Source organism: Botrytis byssoidea, assembly GCF_014898295.1.
Source record: "Botrytis byssoidea strain MUCL 94 chromosome Unknown BBYS_007, whole genome shotgun sequence".
Taxonomy (NCBI): Eukaryota; Fungi; Ascomycota; class Leotiomycetes; order Helotiales; family Sclerotiniaceae; genus Botrytis; species Botrytis byssoidea.
The window spans coordinates 55,151-77,723 of NW_024065848.1; the positions used below are offsets into that span (position 1 = coordinate 55,151).

Genomic DNA, 22,573 nt, shown 5'->3' on the forward strand with positions numbered 1-22,573 from the left:
GAGAGGAAAGGAAGGGAAAGGAAAGATTGAAATATAAGATATGCCTACTCGAGTGCCTAGGTACGTGGGTGTACAAGCTGAGAGAATCCTTCTTCAATAGGGGCTCGAGATGTCAATCATTGCCGGCGCGATCAATAGCAACCATTGATAGGTAGGTACCATAATATAACCTCAGAAATCGACGGATTCCATAGAAATATTGCAAGCCGTCAGTAAAATTGAGTAGAATTGGGAATGGAATGGAATTGGAATGTTCCACAGCGTCCTGGTATCGTCTCATGCCGAGCCCGTTTCTTAGCTGTGTTTGATGGCCGGACTGGGGGGAAAAGGGAGGGGGCCATTCCCATTCTCCATGATTCATGCCTTAATTCTGAATAAGCTAGACAAGGCATGAATGGATATCTCACCGCCTTGGCTTTCCAAAAAAAAACAAAAAACTCGTGACTACAAAATTATACGCATATTCTCCCACCCATCCAACCATCTCTCCCTCAGTTCCTCCTCACCCTTGTATCACTTCTACCGGGCACGAAATTGTTCATCTAGATAGGTATGATGTTAACAAAAAACAGTATAGGCATATGAAATCAATATGGCCGACTTTGATTTGTCTTCTACATTCATTCCTGCTCTTCATAAACCTTCCTCTTTACTACCAATAGCTCAACATCGCGAAAGTCTCTTGTATCTTATCGAGACTTACCCTGTTACTATTGTAGTTGGACATACAGGTTCAGGAAAAACTACTCAGATACCTCAATTTCTTGAACGGGCAGGATGGTGTGAAGATGGAAAACAAATTGCTGTTACTCAAGTAAGACATTCTTCAGCCCCTCGATAATCCCAAACTAATCCACAATCATAGCCTCGTCGAGTAGCAGCAACAACAGTAGCAATTCGAGTTGCGGAAGAAGTAGGATGTGAAGTAGGTAAAGAAGTTGGTTATTCAATTCGATTTGAAGATGTTACATCAGCAGCTACCAAGATTAAATTCTTGACCGATGGACTTCTTTTAAGAGAAGCTTTGGTTGATCCTTTATTATCACGTTATTCGGTCATTATGGTCGATGAAGCTCATGAGAGATCTTTAAGTACTGATATCCTGTTGGGGGTTCTCAAAAAGATTCTGAAGAAACGCTCGAATGACTTGAGAATCATTATTAGTAGTGCTACTCTTCAAGCTGAAGATTTTTTAAATTTTTTCTCGAATGATGATGCGGAAACGAAACCTAAGGTTGATGATGCGATTACTCTGGATGATTTAATTGCTCAAGGTAGCGCTTCAGCAAGTGGCCCAACAAGGGACGGGAAAATTGGACAAATTATTAGTTTGGAAGGTAGAATGTTTCCTGTTGATATTCTCTACCTAGAGAATCCAGCTGAAGATTATCTGGAAAAAGCTATTGATACAGTATTTGATGTACACACCAAGGAACCAGATGGAGATATCTTGGTTTTCTTGACAGGAAGAGAAGAGATAGATAAAGCTATACAAGCAATATCGGAGCGTGCATTAAGTTTACATCCAAGATCACAAGCTGTTATGCCACTTCCTCTTTATGCAGGACTTTCTACCGAACAACAAATGTTTGTTTTTGAACCAGCTCAAGAGAATACTAGAAAGGTTATATTTTCCACCAACATTGCAGAAGCATCCGTTACAATTGATGGTATCATCTACGTTGTAGATTGTGGTTTTGTAAAACTTCGAGCTTATAATCCAATAACCGGCATCGAAACTTTAACAGCAACTCCAATATCCAAAGCATCCGCAACCCAAAGGTCAGGTCGAGCAGGTCGTACTAAACCTGGAAAATGCTTTCGTCTCTACACAGAATCAAACTTCCAGGCCCTTGAAGAAGCAACTGTTCCCGAAATCCAACGGTCGAATCTTGCACCCATAATACTCCAACTCAAAGCTCTTGGCATCGACAATATAGTTCGTTTCCCATTCCTCACTTCCCCACCAGCCGAACTTATCATTCGTGCCCTCGAACTTCTCTATTCCCTTGGAGCACTAGATACTTATGCCAAACTTACCAAACCCCTTGGCACACGTATGGCTGAGTTAGCCGTTGAACCTATGATGGCAAAAACTCTTCTCTCAGCCAGTTCTTTTGATTGTCTTTCCGAATTGCTCACAATAGCTGCTATGACATCCGTAGGAGGTAACATCTTCTACAATGATTACGACGAGAAAAAAGCCATGGAAACTGCCAAACGGAAATTCGCCGTTGAGGAAGGTGATCACATCACGCTACTCAATATCTACCAATCATTCATCACCAAAGGCAAGAAACAACCCAGATTCGCCCACGACAATTATCTCAATTTCAAAGCCCTCTCAAAAGCAATCAGTATTCGCGCTCAATTGAAACGCTACCTCGAACGTTTCGGCATCTCGGTCGATGAAACTCTTTCGTCGTCGTCAAACCCAAATATGCTCTCAGTAGGAGGCCCGGATAAAAGCGAACAAATACGTAGATGTCTCACGACGGGATATTTCGCACATGCCGCAAAAATGCAACCAGATGGAACGTTTAGAAATGTGGGAGGAGGAACGATACTTCATGCACATCCAAGTAGTTTGATGTTCAACCGGAAGTGTGAATGGGTTGTTTTCAGTGAGGTGGTGGAGGTGGGTGGAAAAGTTTATATTAGGGATTTGAGTAAAATTGAGAGGGGATGGTTGGTGGAGTATGCGCCGGAGTTTTATAAGATGAAGTCGTGATGTGGAAGTGAGATATTTCATAATATTAAATTCAAAAAGCACTGAGAGAGTACTGTTGTAACTTGTTTTATCGTCGTTGTCATATTGTTTCTAAATTTTCCATTGCTTGATCCTTATCAGTTCGTTTTCTTCATTTTCTTCACTCAATCAATTTGATCCTCTCTCCCATCCCTTCTTCCATCTACTTCCATACTTTCCCTAACCCACAATCCTGCATGTCAAAACTTTCAAGGATGCTGGAGGCAGCAAGCTCTCCTGAAACAACTTGCAAAAAAAGTCTGGTGATTTGTTTCATGGAATGTTTAGAGCATGTCCCTTGGACTCTCTATATAAAAGAAACTGGAAAAATAGAGATTAAAGACGAAACATGAGAAGTTGACATGGAGTATAGTGGCGTGGAGTAGACGGCATGAGATGTGATGAAGAGAGCGAAGTAGCGGAACAGTAGGAGATTTGTCGATTCACTGTTTCTCTTAATCTCCTATCCTCCTCTTTTTTCTTCCGATTTCTGTATAAACAGCCAATTTACTATGGATTTCTAATTCGTGATATAGATACTGCGGATCTTGAGTTGACGATGAAACAATTAGGAGTGAGCAATTTTGCTTTGCTTTTGGTGTTGGAGTTGGAGATGGAGCGGGGTATCGCGGTTATTTTCGAGGTAGTGTGTTTGGGGGGGAGAGAAAGATGATGATGGGGTAATCTTATGAATATCGTTGGTTAGTATTGTTGCTGTTGTTATTGTTACTGTGAAGTCTCATGTTCGAGAATCTCTATCATGTTTCTCTCTCTCTTCTTTTTTTGTGATCATTTCATCTATATGTCGTCTCGCCACAGTAGTTTCATTAACTCACTGTGGTAATTTCTCGGCGGACTCATTCCAAATCAAATCTACGCAAGTATGTCAACGCTCCGTGAAATTCATCGCCTAGGTTCAATCGAAAAGATTCACAGGGCGATAACAGTTTGAGTCCCTAGCCACCATATCGGTTCATCTTTTGTGCTCGTCATTATGGCATATTCTTAGTAGTCAAACAGATTCGGAAGCTTATATAGATTATCGATAGATAGGTACAGTATATTGGTATTGCACGGCCCAAAAAGTTTTAAGCGAATGAAAACCTGGAAGGAGAGAGAGAGGTGAATAATACCCCACTCCCTATACATCTCTACCCCTCTGACTTCTTTCCAATAGTGTCTGTATATAAATCTCCAACACTTAACATTCAACTCAGTATACAATCTTTGAACCCGACCATAGAACTAGCGCAGGAGTAAAAACTGTAGCTTCCTCGAAGCGAACCTCAAGTCTGTCGTACTTCGAGCTCGTTCAGTTCTGCACATTGTGTTGGGTGATTTGAAATATATATCTTTCCTCAGTAGTTGCAGTGTCGTTCTGAGATATATACTTCTCTCACTGTCACTATCATCATCCATAAATGCCGTCATTCCCTCTAAAATTTCATCACGTTTTTCGTCGTCATTTCTTCTAGGTCTTTTTATCATTCATCTTCATTCTTCTCATACCCATTTTTCATCTCAATGAATATATATATACTTTGATCCTCAAAGGAGGATACCGAAAAGACAGGGAATTTTAATGTGGATATTCTCTCATCGCACATATCATACCGACATGTAAGTTTCATGGGTGCTTATGGGTTAGGGTGTGAAGGTTGGAGTTGGAAGGGTTCATATAGGTGTTGTGAAGAAGAGAAAAGGAGAAAAGGTTAGAGAAGCAGGAGGAAGAGAGGAGGAGGAGGAGGAGAAGCCGGTATCTGAAAATAGATTAGGGCGACATTGTACGAATATAGTATATCTCTGGTTACTCGGCTAGATTTTTTTCGTTCTAGTCTATAAATATCATATGTTCTAGATTTTGATGCATTATCAAAGTTTCATCGTTGGAATGGGAGGCTATGAGTAAGAATCAATCTGAGCCGAAAGTCTTAGTCCGATCTGCTGAGATAGTCCGCAAAGATATTCACCAAGCTATAGTAGCTTTCATTTTCTGGAGTGAAAAAAAACACAATTTTGCGCTTGACAGCAGATCTAGATTTTTGTTGTTGAAGTATAGTTAAATACCTTCACTATTACTTCTCGAGGATTCTAATATTGTTAATATCAGATCCCATCTCATATCTATCAGGCGGCAAACACAGAGAATTTGTAATACTGCCCAAACCTTAATTACCTTGCTCTACCATATACCATATTCTACCTACCAAAAATCGATTCCCGTTGATGAGAGTCACTTCTAGTCGAATTATCGACGTCTACCCATGTTCTCGGTCTGTATGAACGTTTCCTGGTATGTCTGTTTCTTTCCCCTTGAAGACCAAAGATCTTAGCGACTTTTGTATGTCGAGAAAGAAGCGTGAGAGTGAGAGTGAGAGTGAGAGTGAGAGTGAATCATAATATCCTGATTCTAGAAATACTCTCGTTACCATTAGCCTCAGGTACACCTTAAGTAAATACCAGGTACGCCCTTACAATCTTTCCGTAGCTCCAGCATTTCCAAGCATAGACAAGCACTCTCACTTTCTTATTTTCCTGTGTAAACTTCAAATCCCATTCTTGTCAAGACATCTAGATGCTGCCTTTCATTTTCTTCTTCAGTCCCAGAAACAGTTTACTAGATCAACTTTTTGAGGGTTGGGATACCATAATCGCTCCAAATGTCTTTATATCGCATCTATACTGATGTCTCTTGAGTTAATATCGAAATATCGAGAAGGTAGAGCACACTTATCAGAAGTCATAACCGTCATTTTCCTCCGTCATTTTCGCATTTATTTTGCTTCGTTGTCATCTTCGCAATCGTCTTCAGTTCTCCTTCTTATCCACAAACTCTAGGAACACTTCTATTTCACATCTAATAATCAGATTCTTGAGCTATCTATACCTCATCATTCCGCCATTCCTCTTGATTTCAGCAAGAGTCAGCCCCTGAAGACTGGTGATCACAATGTCAGTCGTGATGTGTGATACACTCCTCAAGTATTCCTCATTCTATATATCCCACTAACGTATTCAAGCACTTGAAAAAATTCACCTCCAGCAAATAAAGTTCACAAGTATGAAATTGATCTCGAGCTTCGAAAATATAGCAAGTCAATCAATGATTGGTAAGCCTTCACTGAGCACCCTCCTCGGGTAGCTATCCTTTCAATTTATCCCTATATCAATCATCAGACTTTTGCCCACTTTCCATTCCCGTACCGGCAAAGTAGGAAGTCCAGACAGAGGCAAGAAGGAGTGTATCATCTTTTGGAAGGCAAAAATAGAAGTGAAAGTCTCTTGGTTATTCGTTTCACTAGAGTAGATGAAGCTCTTATCAGTTGTGACTTGTGTGTATTTGTTGTTAATCTTTTTGATTTCGTTTGGCGGTCATTTAAATTCAGCTGCGATGAAAACCCCTTCATGACAGCGGGTAATATCACCGGGGTTAGGACCTGAAGAACTATTCTTGTTGTAGCTTGACAGGAGTCCAATGAATCAAAAACTTATAGAGGGTCTTCGTACACCGTGTAGTTGCAAATGCTCTTCCACGTAGACAAATGATTTGGGAATAAGAACACATTCCTGAGAGTTCAAATTGTTGTTCTGGTATTCAGATCTTGAGCTAAGCACAGAATCTTTGATGAGCCTTATATAGCAATCCGCTGACTCCTATTTTCTTCAACGAACATTTTCCATCCTTCACCATTTTTGATTTAGAACCACATTTCGGGTCCGGCCCACTAGGCGTGTGAGAGAGTCAAGTCATATTTAAACACTCAATATCCCATCAATTGATCCTTCAAAGATAAAATTCCCATTGTGACGATCACTTAAGGTGCGAGCCACTATGAGTACGACGTCAAAGAGGCAGACGAGGGGGTCGAAATTTGGCTTTTTTCAGATAGCAGTGGAAGACTACGGTATCCAGGAAGCTTACGCTATCGATTATTCGAATAACTATCGTGGCTCCGTCAATATACTCTCGCTGTCTCTTAACGACAAATACCTTACTATTGTCATCATTATCCAGCAATGTGAACTACCTTTCGCTGTATCGACGAGTTTTGATATTCGGCATCAATCACCTCAGCCAGCAAGTAACGAGACCAACCATAACCCTTGGATTTTAATTCTAATATGCTGGGATGAATGTCTTGAACGATATCGGAAGCGCTCGTGTAGTTCACATCGATTCTCAACTTTGGCGCATTTGCTTTCTCCAACGCATCCGGTCAAAAGTTGACAGTGTCGAGATGAGATGCTATCATCTTCCTTAAATAATCAGCCATGTTATTCACCATGAACTGAATAGATGTCTTAAAAATGTTGTTCAATTCATTCCCATAAATTGTTTCATAAAAATTATCCACAAAGACAGTATTCTCTGTACTACAATTCATACAGACATCTTAAAAGTTGATGAACTTTCTCATCATCACGAACGTAGCCGTGCATCTATTCAGAGCACCTGAATTGGCGAATGCAATGGTTTCTGCTGAATGTTTGAAAGAAACGGATAAAACAAAGAAAAACCCCATGTCCTCAGTGAAGCGACTGCTCAAAGCCCCTAACAAGAAACGGCAACAAATGCCAGGGTCCAAACAAAGGCAACAAAGAAAATCCAATCATGCAGCATGACAGTAGTAAAGCATTATCTCAAGTTGCATGTCTCTGAACAAGTCAATTTATCACTCTACTGAAATTCTCGAATATCCAATATCAGTGCAAAATGTCCTCCACCACAGGTTCCAAAATGCACTCCGATCCCCCACCAAAACGATCCTTCTTCGCTCTTCGCTACTACGACTTTGCAGACGGACACAGTGATCTGACTCCGCGCCCGACTCTGATCCCCCCCTTCCCCTCTTTTTCCACCAACCCAACATCCAGAACTCCATCCGACCAAAGACGCGACTGGGACACGATTGAGACAGATCAAAGAAATCGTCTTCACTCTTTCACCACCCGCGAATTGATCAATCTCGATGCAATAAGTGAACGCCAAATGGCTGCATCTACATTGTCCGATGTACCTATCCTCGCTTTACTGCGAAGGACACAATGGGACAGTACAGGTAGAATGTTTGGAAGAAAAGAGGCGATTACTATCGATGACTGGGGACAAAGTGGAGACGAAGAAGGTGAAATGTATGGAAGTTGGACTTCGGGGAACGAACGTGTGTGGGAAGCCTTGCGGCCGAGTTTAACGATTGCAAATCAGTATTTGTTGTCGAGTCATATGTTACCTTGGGTGAGCTATTCTTGATTCTTGATATGCGATGAATATTTTCGTATACTTATTGGATTAGAGTCAGCATTGACTTTGATGACAGTTTGATGCTTTACTTCTTGCCCCTCGCAAACCCATACCACCCGAAAGAAACCTACTTGACGTGCCCGATCTCCAATATTTTTCTCCTCGACATCCAGCTCATAGCACTGAAGATGCTAGAAAAGCCCGTGATAAAACATTAGGTGATGCCCTCTTGGACAAATATGACATTTTGTTCTCGTTCTTTGAACCAGGTAAAAATCCATACACAGGGGAGATTGGCGGGGACGCCGACGAGAACATGTATCCTGATCAGAACACGATTGCCTTCGCAGACATTCGCTGGAATAAGCGGAATCCAGAAGATGATAGAGAAACCCCACGCTATAATATCGTACTCATGCTGAACGTTGATTTTATCACTCCATTGATTGTAGATAAATATTTGAACCATGCCGAACGATATGCAATATCGTGGCGAATAGCCGTTGTAGTAAGTTGATTTTCCAAACCCCTCGTGCATTCTGGTATCATAACAAGTTTGTAATGCCTTATAGTAACCGCTAAAAATTATAGATAGTGCATGAATTAATTCACGCCATAGAAATGGTTAAAAATTACCCCAGTCGAGAGGTTAAAATGATGAACCCGCCTGCCTCAATCGAACCATATTTCGAAGAAGAAGCTTTGGCCGAGCTTGGATACTCGTATGAAAATGCCGTGGGTTGGATTACCCAATAATCAAGTTAAAGAACTGTGGAGTAAATTCTGACTTGTAATCAGACCAACGGAGGATACATAGAAACAATGCTCAATGGTACGATATGGAAAAATCGTCCTTTGGGCTATTGGCTAGTCACACCTTGGCCAACGATGGAGATGATTCTTACCTATACATCCTCTATCGAAAACCCTCAACTCGACGGGGATCCACAGCCTCCAAATTATAAATACTTACACCCTATCCCAGTGACTGTTTATGAAGATGTACAGTCTATGTCATTTTGGGAGCATGCAGTCCGGCCATATGGTCATAAGATATTGTACTATCGGACTATGAGATCTAGTGTCGGAATCAAAGTCGAAGATGAATATGTATGGGGTAGAAATGATATTACAGGGCGAGTGAATTTCTCGCCATTAAAAAACGAATCCAAACCATTCGTAGATGATATGAAGCGGCTCAAGGAATCAGTGAATTGTACACCAGAAGAAAAACACATCTTGCAAATTGGGAACAAATTGATAAAAACTGCAGAGTATGGCGCAGCCTTTTGGTTAGATTCAACTGTGCAACGACAGAGCATTAACGAGTGTGTTATGATGACCGAGAACAACGAAATTAACAACCTAAAAGACAAAAACAACAGAGTACGAATGTTTAAAATTTTAATGAAGGCGACAGAGAAGCATATTAGCCTGATGCAAAATCAGTTACGCATCGACGAGTTAAATCATACTATTTCAGCAGACCGGCGAATTGACCTTCTAAGATTCAATCGGGCAATGCGAGCACTCGTACATAAAGTCAAATTGGAATGGCAGATAGAACTTTCCCATCCGGCCATTCGTCTCAGTACTATATTGAATCATTTAGAAATGGCATTGATGTATATCTTGGTCCCTGATCAACTCACTCCCCTGATTGATACTGAGGACCAAAGAGAAATCAACGTGATATCGCAAGCTCGTATCGAATTCATCTCAGGAGACGTTGAAAGTTGCCAAGAAACCATTTCAGGAATTCATCAGAATCCAGGGTTATCATCGTATGCGATAACTTGCGCAGGACTGCTAGATCTAGCTTGTGCTTTTGCAAGTGGTCGTCGGGTATGGGATGATACACAATATAAATTGACACAACGATACTTTGCGAGAATCAGATATTTGACCAGGCTCTACGATGGAGGGAAAAGAGGATGGATTGAGTTGTTGGGACACTGGATGAAATTCGCTAAAGATCTAGTGAACAGTTTAGATTATGGAGGAATGCATGGAATTGGGATGATTACAATGAGTACGAGAAAGAAAAGAAAGATCGCGAGAGATTTGGGTGAAGACGCACCACCGTACACGCAAGAAGAGATTTAGAGAAAAAGAATGCTAATTCCAAGCCTGGAATGGAGAAAAAACTGTTGCTCGGTAGGCTTCATTTCCGGAACGCTCCGCTCCTTGTCTGGAGTTGAAACTTGACGTTCCAATTGTAATGAGAGGTGAAATTCTGGATGACATTCCTGTCCGAATCATGAAGAAGGAAACGAGGATGAAGGCTAGACACGGATACCACCCCAATAAGAGCTCCTTCGATTCATTCTAGAAAACTTTTCCATTTGCTGCTTGGCAGGCTCACTCGAGTTCCCATCTAATGTTCAATCGATTCGTGTACATAGATTTGCAATTTAAAGAAACTACGATATCCATTCGGTCCATGTAAATGAACTTAGATATTCTATCCCGATGGCTACTTAAGCCGAGTAACCATAACGAAACGTTATGAGATGCCATTGAGCTTGAAAATTTCTCACGGCTGCATATCCGAGCTCATTTTGCCTATTTAAAAACGTGCTCCGTTAACCGAATATGCAAGATTGACGCAAGACGGATGATCTGCCGATAGACGACACAACACCTTTATTGAATGGATGCTGAAAAGACCAAAAAATAGGAGAGCATAATCTCATGTCATTAAAAATACACGTGCGACGTAAAAAATATACAACCGAAGAGGTGAGTGGTCAAAAAACAAGCAACAGCCACAATGTAGACGAAACTAAAGTCTATTCTCATCAGGCCGAGTATTTGGCTAGAAATCTAACTCTAACTATCGTAAGACGGAGGTAAGGGGTGAGACATTTCAAGCATTCTTTACGCTGATGATCCATATCAGAATCCAGCCTCATCGCGGAGCACAAGTTTTGCTAGGATATGACGCACAGCAATGTAAAGAACCTCTTCGAGCTGTAAATTTGAAATTCTCGTGTCATCTTGGGTTCCAACTGACATTTTGTATCACCCGTTTCTCGATTCGTGACATAATGGAATGTAGTTCTCTCCTGACAGGAATTATATCCCGGCCCCTTACATCTTGGCTGATGTGGGGTAGTTGAATGGATGTCGTTCCGCAGAACTCGGGCTTGGCGTCTTAGCATTCTTGAGATGCCAAGAGGACCTTATTTTGCTTGCTGAGATCAGCTACCCTAAAGTTAATGTGGTGAGTATTGTGGTACAGTCAAGATATTATATAAGGAGACAACGACGGACAAACGATCCAAAATCTAAGAGTTCAAACTCATAGTTTTATACCTACTTCTTCAAGATCTGAAATATTTCTAGTCTATTTCCAAATCTTGGTTCTCTTAACTCTTGAGAAGATGCGCTCAAGATCTTTGTTGTATTTTCTCGCCGTAGGGCTGAGTGGTGTACTCGCAGCTCCAGGATCTGCAGCGGGTACGTACTCTTGAATGATTTCCATGTTAACCATCTAATCTTTCTTAGAGGCAAGAGCGGATAGTCCTGCCAGATGTCCCAAGATATTTTGTATCCCTGGAACTCACTTGTTTTGGAACCCCAAAACAAAGGTTTGCTCGTGCAAACTAGATGACGGGGAGAAGATTTGTTACACAACAACAAATTGCATTACTGCACATCATCCACTATGGGACTCTACGACCGAGACGTGTTCTTGCGTACCTGACCAGACCAAGACTACTTGCCTTACTGCGACAACTTGTTTGGTTGGGTCTCACCCTGTTTGGCATCCTGAAAGTTCAACCTGCAAATGCGAGGGCAATAAGATTAGAGAAGTCGATCCTGCCACGTGCCCAACGATTCGGTGTGCATCCACCACTCACCCTGTATACCATCCGGAAACCAAGCGATGTACTTGTGAGCCAAACGCTCCTATATGCCCAAACATAATATTCTGCGCTGGCGGTGCCCACAAAGTTCTTAAGCCCGATGCAAAGAAATGCACTTGCGAACTTGATAACCCTGTCCCTCCAACTTGTCCACTCCTCAAGTGTGTTGAAGGAAATCATCGTGTATATCACCCCGAAACCAAGAAGTGCCAATGCGACCCTGACTGTCCTGACCTTTTCTGCATTGCAGAGCAAAAGCCTACATACAATTCAGCAAGCAACTCATGCTCCTGTCAATGGATCCCAGGGTCAGAACCAAACAATCCGGCAACACCTGTCAGGGATGAGACCTGCTCCGGTACAGTCTGCATTTCCGAGAAACATCCCGTGTATGATGCAAAGACAGGTAAATGCACCTGTCAATGGATCGATGGACTCGAGCCACCCCTTGAGCCAATAGATCCGTGCGTTGGTATCTTCTGCATTTCGGAGATGCAGCCCGCTATTAATGCAACGACTGGTCTATGCGAATGTGAATGGATTCCAGGTCTCGAACCAAAGGACACCATCAAGTCCATCGAGAAATGCCCCGATATTCTTTGCATTGCCGAGAAACACCCTGTCTACAATGCGACCAGTGGACAGTGCGGCTGTGAATGGATTGACGGGTTTGGACCCGCTGCAAGCAAGCTCTAGGTGTCAGATTTCAGGAATGGCGCATTTGGAGGATAAGATGCAAAAAATTGAAAGTATTCCTTCGTCTACTAGACCAATTAAATCTATCCCATTTTTCAAACTCTAGATCTTATTCCCCCCAATTTACTTGTCTCTTTGTGCAACAGATCGCAATGCATGCATAATTAATTTATGCAGCTAACTTGATGGTGTGGTTGATCGGCAGAGCTGAGCCACCGCCACCGCCTGATATGTCATGATAACTGGTGATTATTAGAGCTTGTAAAAACGAAAGTCATATGATATATCATGACATGTATTTCGGGGCTTTCTCTTTGAAATTATAAAACTCGAAGGAAAGCGGTTAACATTCAGCCATTCATAATATCAACAAAGAGTTGAATTCCGTGTCAATAGTATTTGTGCATCTGAACCTGCTAGAAAAGCCACTGCTTAAGGTTACTAGAAAAATGACGCCAGCCATGAGTGTTTGAATCCGCGAAGGCGTCGACCTCAGTGCCAAGTCGACCAAAACGTCGAGTGTAGTACCTGTACCCATCTAATCTTAGATAATTCGTATCCCTTACATCGTTTTGTGAAACTCCAAGTCAGGCTTCTGAATCCTTGAGATCCGCATTAATAAGACGTAGAACGAAAAAAGAGTCTAGAAATCTCACGAGGAGCTTCGACAAGGCCACGCATCGTATTCATCTGGACTTGGCATGCGACCGCTTTGGATTTGCCCCTCTCATATCGTAACTGAATGAAGATTTGGCTGGCATGGCTTTATGGTTTATAACGAATGATGGCGCAAGATTCCATTTGAATGGCTTTATTGGCTTCCATCACCAGAGAATAAGCCAAACTTCCTTTCATCCAGCTGTGAAATGTGTGTTGAAATATCCAATCAAAAATTCAATGAAGCTTCAAATATTCTGATATGTAACCTTTGGGCTCTTTGGTTTGTGACGCCGATAGGAATCAAAATGAATAGCTATTACCGCTTCAATAACCATGATGGCGAATCATCCAATTGAGTATCTTGGTAAAGTGTTGCGAGACACCATTAACGGGGCTGAATCGAATGGCAACGATAGAGTGATTTTTCGCATCCATAATCGAACGGTCTGCTGCATATACGATATCGCGTCGCTTTAAACAACTTTCCGTGGTATGTCTGTTGGATAAAAGCCTCGGTTGATGATCGAAAGGTAGTCTCGGCGTCTTGTAGCCTTACCCATGAAGAGTGGCAAAGAGTGAAAGACTCGAACGACATTTGTTTTTCTCAAAAGTCTTGAGTAGGGCAGGCATGAAAAGGAGGCTCGTCAGACAGATTCCAAGTCTCCTGCTACTACCATCAGATCGACCAAAGGAAGCAACTTGGTTGCACGGCACGATAGATACCATATCCTGCAAATTTTTTGGAGGCATTGAGCAATTTGAGGTCAAAGATCTGTTCATGTTTGCGAGAAAGACATTCGATGAAGATGCTATATATCTATCAACTGTCGTTCCCTCGTTTCAATGCAAGGATAATCAAGATAGGAAGGTGATGAAAAAGACGTGCTCGATTAAGGTTATATAAGCCAACGTGATTTCACGTGATGAGCGGATCAACACCATGTGAATTGTCTTTCACTCCTTCCTAAATTGTATCATCGTACTTATCAATTATTGCTATGTAGCTCGGTGGTAGTGTGGTGAGTATAGTACTGAAACAGATTTACATGGCTATACCGGTTCTTTAAGATCTCAATTTTTGATCTAAAAGCAGCATAAGCTCACAGCATGACCTGAAGGAAGATAATAAGCAGTAGGGTATCTAGGCTTGAATGGTCGAGTAGAGCTAGAAAGACTTTCGACATGATGGACATTGGTTCTTTGATAGAGACTACAAATACATCATAAAAATTATCAATACACAAGACGTGGCAAGAACACAAGCAAGATTGAATCTTGTAAAACGATGTCTTCTAACTGTCGCCAGACGCAATGAGGGAGAGCATTAAAAGCGACCCTCTATGAGGAAATAAAGTTTAATTATGCTCTTTGGATGCATGCTCATAGAAACATTAATCTCCCGATATCTACATAACCACTCCCTCGTATTTAATACCATTCAGGAGCTATCTGGAGAACACCACATTACAACCGTCTTGAACCACGTGCAAATAAGATAGTATAGATCCTATACTGTTACTATGCCCAGCGAGCAACTTCGCTGCTCATCAATGTGATTCATAATCCGCACTGACAAGTAGCATAATGTTATATACAAAATCCTGAGCTTTTCAAAGAATTTAAGGCTGCAATAAACTAATTGTTCAAAACTAAGGTACCACCTTGAACAACTAAAACGCCGTGTATAGATTCAGAAATGTGATATTTTATCGTTAGATTATAGTTTGACCTATCCGACCTCATTTCGGCAGACGTAAGCCTCCAGATGTTCATCAACCATCAAATTATGGATTAAGTTTTGTTAGGGATGAGGTGCTGGGGTGGGAAATCCCAGATTTAGATTGCCTTCCAGGCAAGCGTCGAAGCCGACAAGATCAAAGGAAGGGTCGAACATAGAGAAGAGATCGATATCACCTGTAGCATTAAGGTCGAAGAGTGATGGGTCGAAGTCTTGCATCCCAGTATATATTGGAGCGATAGACGGAGTAATCTGAGCGTTGGAGGTGGACGCAATAGATTCTATTTTGAAGGTCAGATTCGAGGATTGAAATGTGTTTTGACATTGGACTGGTTTGGAAGATGATAAGATTCTATTGGATTGATTCTGAACAGTGAATTTGTGCCAAACAATGAACCAACTGGACTGCTTGACATGTTGGAGGGGAACACCCATCGTCAAAGCAAATCATACAGAATTGAAAAGTGTAGGACTTACGATTCTCAGTATTTGTTACTGAAGTACTGTGATCATTGACCATTGAACTATTCTCGGTGGTGTTGCTTGTATCTTGCGGTGGTGCCGTAGTTTTGTTCTCCGAAGAGACGGTAGAAAATACTCGATCGATTTCCCTGAGCATTTTCTTTCCCATATTTGCAGCATTGGCAGCAGTAGAGTACTGACTTTCAAGGCCTTCCAAAAGCCTACAACTAGCTTGAAATTGACCTCGAGCGCGCATCCGATGAACAGGTAGTTTGTTGTGGCGCATTTCTCGATAGGCAATGCTCAGAGAAAGCGATATGGCGTATGGTACGAAAGGAAATAGAACAAGTTGGTCCTGTAGCTCGTGAGGAGTAGTGGATGAGAGAATACTGGTTGAGAGGGCTTGTCGAAGGTAAGAAGGTGTGGAACGCTTGGGTTCGGCCCAAATATGGGATCGATGAGAGATGATAGAGATGCTGTGATAGAAGATTTCAATCGTTGCTAGACACTGCATGAGTAAAAATATCATTCAAAGTAAACACTAATCATGAACAAAACTTAATGTAGCAATTCAATATTCCCGACTGGAAGACTTGGTTTGAAAGTTTGGGTGTCATTCAATGATCAGCGTCGATTCGAAATCAAATCTTGCAAGCAGTCATGCGGGACACAAAATTCAACCACTTCAGAACATCCAAGACGATTTTGTGATTTCACAAGAACTCATTATTTCGAACGAAATGACATTTTAGAGAACTCGAGTTATTGGACTACTATCCAGAATGTCGGAAACCTCAGCAGGAGAAGTAAGGTGATTAGAGGATAACATACCAAGTGAGGAAGTACCAATATTTGCAGCTGCGCAATCCAGAACCAATTCTTCAAAAGCAGGGAATTGAACATCAATACCGCCTTGTCCTGACTGGTTCGGAGGTCGATATATCTCGATGACATCGTCAAGTAATGATATGATCTTTAGAAATAAACGGAAGGAAGGTTCTTGCTGATTGAAGCATTGGTAAAGATCTCTCCTCATATCTCGTTCATGCATCAAGACAGGGCGGCCATGGAATGCGGCATTCATGCGATCTAACGCATATACGCAACATAGAAGCTTTGCACTTGCATCCTCCACCTGACCTTCGAGATGTAATCCCATGCCTTCAAGGTAATGAGTAGCTTTTCCAGAGAATTGAGATGCAAGATCCTCACTGCTAGAGTTATCGATGAATAGAGAGAGGAGGCAGAGGGCTTGAATCAGGACAATTTTGTCGGTCACGATGCCTAGTTCAATGGTCAACCTCATTGCACCAGACACCTTTTCGCCGAACGCTTTGCAGGTCATTGGGGGGCCTGCTTCGTCCAGTATGAGATGATCTGCAGCAGCGAAACTTTTGGATGCTGCCAAGCAAATGGCTTGTTCCAACAAAGCTCGACAAGGGACTGAAGGGGCTAGATTGCGGAACATGGTCTCATTGATGATGGGAAAGATGGTGTTAATTTTCTCAAAGTATATCCGAGATAATGCTTCAAGATGGGGTATAGGTGGCATTGTTGATAGACACTCCTGTTCTATGAGAGGCACTAGAACATTACGGACCAAGGGCGGACATCCGTAGAATAAGTTGGAGCTTGTCTGTTGTAAATTCGAGAAATGATGAGGCTTTTTCCCGAGTGTTGAAGAGAGATATACTCCAACGCTGTCCGGTAATACGCCACGAATGGCATCTGGACTGGTAGCAGCCAGAAAAATTGATTCTGGGTTCAAATCTCCGATGAATCGAGACTGAACACCAGTAGGTTCTTGGGAGTGAGACGTGTTTGCTTGAGTACGAGTACCACCGCTCAAGATCCTAGCAGCTTCGAGGTCTTGATCACTACTAGCTAAAGTTGATGCAACAGGAGAGATATAGTCAGGCTCCTCATGAGACGTTGTGCTTTGACATCCGGCATCCGTGGTACAAGAGAGGATACTTGCAGTGTATAGCTTCGCTGCTTGAGAAACCCGTTCATCAGAATTGACTTGGCTAGATGCCCTCACAGGCGTAGAATTCGTTGGAGTTGCATTACTACCATGGTTGCATCGCTTCTTCCGCTTTCTGCAGGAGTCACATGCCTTTTGCGCCTGTTGCCTCTTGATGGATCCAGTCCCGTCGGAAGCTACAAATTTAAACATTGTGTCGGAGTGTGGTGTGGCGAGTGCAATTTCTGTCGGAGATGATTCATCTGACGGATTTAATTTCTTCCGGAATCATTACTGCTTGAGAGAGCCTATTATGGTGATCTCATCCTATTGTTTCTTGTAGATGAGAGAGTCCAACGGCCAAGGTCAAATGCAAAATAAAGTGGACCAAGCTCTTCCAGCAGCCTCGAAAGAAAGGTTCTTGAAGTCTTTCAGATGGCCGTGTGATCTTACACAACAAGAGTATGTAGCAAACTTTCCACTATGTAAGACTTACAACTGGCAGCACCTCGGATGAAGACACAGGGGAAATCTTCGGAGACATGCAATAGAGACGTGAAAAGGCTGAAGATCCACCTTAATCGTGAGCGGAGTTGCCAAATTCATTTAGTCCTTGATACACCATCTATCTTTCTACCAGTATCAAGACGCAAGAAAAGCCCATAGGTCTCTTTTAATGTTCTGCTTTCAAGCCGACGAGAGAATAATACCTGGAGGTCAGATATCTATTAAGGGTAAAAATCGAATTCCAAAGCCACACAACGTAATCTTGCGCTAGGCCTAATAACATCCTTCAATTTTCCCGAGTAGATCATTAACAAATCGTTCTTGAAGCTCAATTATCCAGCCGGAAAGGCTTTGAAGAAAGTTTTTGCACGACCGATGACAACTGCAAAGGTTGCTGAGATAAGCTGAGCAAAAAATAGCCTTACATAATCAGTCTCGGACCGAGGATTCTGGATTAAATAGATCTCACTCTGAACTAAAATATTGAGTTTCGAACGAAGTTTTGATTGTGAAATCTGGACCCGTCCATTGACGGGATACTAACATCTAAGTATTGGACTACAATACCAGATATGTTCCAGTGATGGCGTGCTGCTTCAATCATTTATATGACCTCATCGCGACAATCGAAAACCACTAAGACGACGTTTGTGAGCAGCACCGACAACCGCGTGTCGCCCATTGACGCCATCTGTTCTGCGAATAGATCTTATGAATTCAATTGAGACTAGATAGCGTCCGCCTTCTCATTCGACATCGGAGTATATAATGGATCAATTCCATGACCTGCCTACCTACTCGAAGCAAGCAGACCGATACAATATCTCAACCTTTCGCATTCGTTAAATCATCTGCACCATATGCATGAAACATTGTAAAAGAGTGACAGCGTCTTAATACAAGATCTGTCCGAGGACGGGACTTGATAGGCATCTCGGTATTTAGTGGGGCAAGTGGCTCATGTCTTCGAGAGAACTTGCTCGGGCTGGAATCTGGATATATAAAAAATCTGTGAGAACGCAGCTGCACGATTGGCCGACTATATGAGTTATGCACGGCTTGATTCCTATTAATAAAGTACGTGGAAGTCTTCACAAGCTGCTCAATCACTGCCTTCTAAGCTTGGCTTTGTCATGTAGCTTGTATCGCAATTTGCCCACCGCTGTTGTTTCCGACGATTGAAGTATGTCAGTAGAGCTGCATTGGTGTTCTGAAGTGCAGGAAGAGCTTAGAAGCTTGCCGTTGATTTTCTTTCCCCCATTATTTCTTCGCAATGCATTGTGCTGGAAGCCGAATTTTCCGGAATCAGTACGTGAAGGGGCATGGCGAAGTTGTTGCCGTTGTCTGTCATGAACTCCACCACTTGGAAACGATGAGCTCAACTTACGTTTGAGCGATTGCCGAATGCACACAATATTGATATTGTCTCGCCCCTATGGATCTTGCTTGTTGCCTGGTCTCTCTAACTAAGTAGTAACAAGCACTTTGCCCCTATCGTCCCAATTCAAATATGTCCAACAGCTCAATTGACCTTTTCTCCAATGCCAACCAAGCATTCTCCTTTTCTACTAAAGCCCACCTCATACAGCACCCTTAGAAACTAATAACTAGAGCAACACAGCATGATAATCGGAATTTTGTGGCACGAGTGGATGCGAACTTGCGTCGTACACAACTGATTTGTCACACTGCCTCGAATTCGGGTCGCTACGGCTCTTGCTGTCCCATTATTGGCTGTTTTTATCGAGATGTTCTGATATGAATATCAAACATACCATGGTGGGCATCTATTTCGACGCTCCAACTCTAACAGTAGTGAGTGAATACAGTGAGAAATATCACACTGACAATTGACTCCGGCTCATTACTTTTGCTTGATCAATTGAGCAGGGTGATATATGAGGAGGTCGGATGCAGTTCAAGCCTCAGTCAATTTACATCTGTAACGTCGCATTTTCGAAGTGAATTCTTGAGAGGTTATTGTCATCACCGCCCCCGTTATCAAATCATACCAAAGCTTCATTTTGAAAATTGCCCGGCAAACCTCCCAAATTCGATTTCATGCTACCCCGCCATAATTTGTTGTGGATCCACCTGCATATTCCAATGCGCACTACCACAGCCACAGCCACACCGCGGGCATCGATTGATCGGACTTCTCGAATTGGTCATGCCGCCAGAACAATTCGTACTGTGCGAGATTTACTAATTTGCATGAACTGTACTGACGTTTTGAATACATTTATATTTAAAAAGATTTTCTGATTCCATACTACAGACCAAATAACCTCTATATAAACTTTCATCTACGAGCAATTGCAAGCGCTCAGCCAAAATCTTTCTTGTTTTCGAAGTATTCACGACATTCACTCCAGAATTTCATTGTATCTGGTTATCAGCTTAAATTCTCAGCATAAGGAGCATTCACCACAAATCCAGGTCCCAAAAAGGAATCACAAGCTCGCATTCGTCTCCATGTTGTCTCACACGCGCCTCGTCTCCTCATGCCGCCAAGCATCTTCTCTTCTTAAATACAAACCTAATTTTATCATCCATATATCCTCTCTTGTCTACTACAAACCCAAGTTCACAATTCGCACCCTCGCAACACAAGCTAAATCAGTCAGCATGTCTTCCATGAATGCCATAAACCCAAAGGAAGAAGGAGATATCTCTTCGGTCTTCGTCTCACTCTCTGGCGCCAAGCCTACACCACTTCCGGAACGTTTTGCTGACATCAAGCGCAACCTTATCCGCGGCCACGAGGAGGCCGTTCAAGCATCTTTCACTCGCCTTATTGAGCAACTTGCGATTGAGAATCGAAAAGTCGCTGAGTTGGGCCCGAGAATCATTCCAAGTGTGACTTTCAAGGATGTTCTTGGGAAGAACGTAAGTGAGGAGCAGTTGAAAGATATGAGAGACAAGGGTGCACTTGTTATTAGTGGTGTTGTGGATGAGACAACTGCGAGACGTTATAAGCAGGAGGTCGAAGATTATGTTAAATTAAACCCTAGTACTAAGGGTAAGTTATCTTTATGGTTTCATTCTAAATTTCTATCCATCCATGTTTCCCCAGATTTGATTGACAATCTTCCTCCCGGCTATCAAGCAAACAATCATAATTAAACAGAACTGACAAAAACAGGCTTCCCAGCTAATGATCCACAAGTCTACGAGCTCTACTGGTCACCACCACAAGTTAAAGCTCGTGGTCATCCAAACATGATCATTGCCCAGAAGTTCCTCCTCAGCCTCTGGCACTCCGCCGATCCTAACTCGCCCATTTCCTTCACTCAACCAGTCGCCTACGCTGATCGTGTTCGCATTCGTCAGCCTGGTGATGCCATCTTTGCTCTCGGTCCTCACGCCGATGGTGGATCTGTTGAACGCTGGGAGCCCAATGGCTACGGTATCAACGGAGTATATGACGCCATCTTCCAAGGAAAGTGGGAAGAATTCGATCCTTTTGAGTCTTCATCACGTGTACCCGCTGTTAGCGATCTCTATCATGGTGGAGGAAGCTGCTCCATGTTTCGCATGTTCCAGGCCTGGCTCGGCATGTCCCACACTGCGCCTGGAGAAGGCACATTGAAGGTCAATCCACTCATCAAGCTTTCCACCGCTTATTTCTTGCTCCGACCTTTCTTTGAGCCTATCAAACAATTGCCGGAGGGAAAGGAGGACGAGTATACTGCGGAATATCTCAGTCCCGAGAATTGGAAATTGATCCCAACTGATCAGATGACCGCTGATCTTCATGGTGCTACGCCAAGTCGTGGACAGGAGATGACCGAAAAGTTTCACCCACATCTGGATTTGAAGAATACTATGGTTCATATTCCAAAGATTAACCCAGGTGACTACGTTGCTTGGCACTGTGACAGTAAGTTTGATATCTCCCAAATCCTTTTATAATATTTGCACAGTTGCATTGACTAATTTTATTATTTTAATAGTGATCCACGCCGTAGACAAAACTCACGCTGGTAAATCTGACAGCTCCGTCCTCTATATTCCCGCCTGCCCTCTCACCCCTATCAATGCCGAAGCACTTGCCCGTCAACGCGATACTTTCCTCTCTGGCGTTCCAGGTCCAGATTTCCCAGGTGGAAAGGGCGAGAGTGAGCACATTGGTCGACCAGGTCTCGAAGAAGTTGAATCCTGGACTGGTGAAGAGGGACTGAGAGCTATGGGATTGAGCAAATTCGTTGTTGAAAGTGAGAAGGGAGCTGGTGTTGAAAAGGCTGTCGAGATCGGAAACAAATATCTGGGATTCTAGACGAATGTGAATGGATGAGTGATTGTTTGACGGAACACATAATGGGAAGGGATAGGATAACTATCTCATGACAGTGGTCTCAAATTTCAATTGGGAGTTATTTATGATGGAGCTGGGATGGAACGGCGTCGGATTTTGTTTTGCACATCCAAATCTGAAATTTCGTTCCTTACATCGAGGAGTGAAGTGTTAGATTGGGTATTTACTCATTTTACCATCGGGAAGGGAAAATTGACATTTCAGCAAAGCTCAATCGTGGGACAAATTGAGCAGTGACTAGTTAGCAAAAGTTAATAGCAATGAATCTTACCAAAATTTTCAATATTGATCTGCCTATATCAGGATTACTTTCCCCGACGATATCGCCCGTTGTGAACACTGGTGAGATTTCCCACTAGATTTCCT

At 42.5% G+C, this 22,573-nt stretch overlaps 5 protein-coding genes across 5 annotated transcripts; 4 read left to right on the forward strand and 1 right to left on the reverse strand.

Moving 5' to 3' along the window:
• Positions 1-592: 592 nt before the first annotated feature.
• EAE97_004078 (uncharacterized protein) lies at positions 593-2,731 on the forward strand (the record flags this gene model as incomplete). Its single annotated transcript, XM_038874590.1, has 2 exons — positions 593-814; positions 866-2,731. The coding sequence occupies 2 exons, from the start codon at positions 593-595 to the stop codon at positions 2,729-2,731; spliced, it is 2,088 nt and encodes a 695-aa protein (XP_038734034.1).
• A 4,732-nt stretch (positions 2,732-7,463) lies between these two features.
• On the forward strand, positions 7,464-10,097 carry EAE97_004079 (uncharacterized protein; the record flags this gene model as incomplete). Its single annotated transcript, XM_038874591.1, has 4 exons — positions 7,464-7,985; positions 8,068-8,499; positions 8,583-8,726; positions 8,790-10,097. 4 exons carry the CDS (start codon positions 7,464-7,466, stop codon positions 10,095-10,097), a joined length of 2,406 nt encoding a protein of 801 aa, XP_038734035.1.
• Positions 10,098-11,377: 1,280 nt separating this feature from the next.
• EAE97_004080 (uncharacterized protein) lies at positions 11,378-14,147 on the forward strand (the record flags this gene model as incomplete). Its single annotated transcript, XM_038874592.1, has 2 exons — positions 11,378-11,453; positions 11,502-14,147. The coding sequence occupies 2 exons, from the start codon at positions 11,378-11,380 to the stop codon at positions 12,557-12,559; spliced, it is 1,134 nt and encodes a 377-aa protein (XP_038734036.1). The 3' UTR covers positions 12,560-14,147.
• An 873-nt stretch (positions 14,148-15,020) lies between these two features.
• Positions 15,021-17,595, reverse strand: EAE97_004081 (uncharacterized protein; the record flags this gene model as incomplete). Its single annotated transcript, XM_038874593.1, has 3 exons — positions 15,021-15,238; positions 15,435-15,920; positions 16,251-17,595. The coding sequence occupies 3 exons, from the start codon at positions 17,593-17,595 to the stop codon at positions 15,021-15,023; spliced, it is 2,049 nt and encodes a 682-aa protein (XP_038734037.1).
• Positions 17,596-20,165: 2,570 nt separating this feature from the next.
• EAE97_004082 (uncharacterized protein) lies at positions 20,166-22,486 on the forward strand. The gene is made up of 3 exons (XM_038874594.1): positions 20,166-20,911; positions 21,035-21,772; positions 21,846-22,486. Exons 1-3 carry the CDS (start codon positions 20,365-20,367, stop codon positions 22,166-22,168), a joined length of 1,608 nt encoding a protein of 535 aa, XP_038734038.1. The 5' UTR covers positions 20,166-20,364; the 3' UTR covers positions 22,169-22,486.
• The last annotated feature ends 87 nt before the right edge of the window (positions 22,487-22,573 follow it).

Coding starts and splice junctions, on each gene's coding strand:
- EAE97_004082 (XM_038874594.1), top strand. CDS start 20,365: ATGTTGTCTCACACGCGCCTCGTCTCCTCATGCCGCCAAGCATCTTCT. Junction 20,912..21,034: donor ATTAAACCCTAGTACTAAGG/GTAAGTTATCTT, acceptor TGACAAAAACAG/GCTTCCCAGCTAATGATCCA. Junction 21,773..21,845: donor CGTTGCTTGGCACTGTGACA/GTAAGTTTGATA, acceptor TTATTTTAATAG/TGATCCACGCCGTAGACAAA.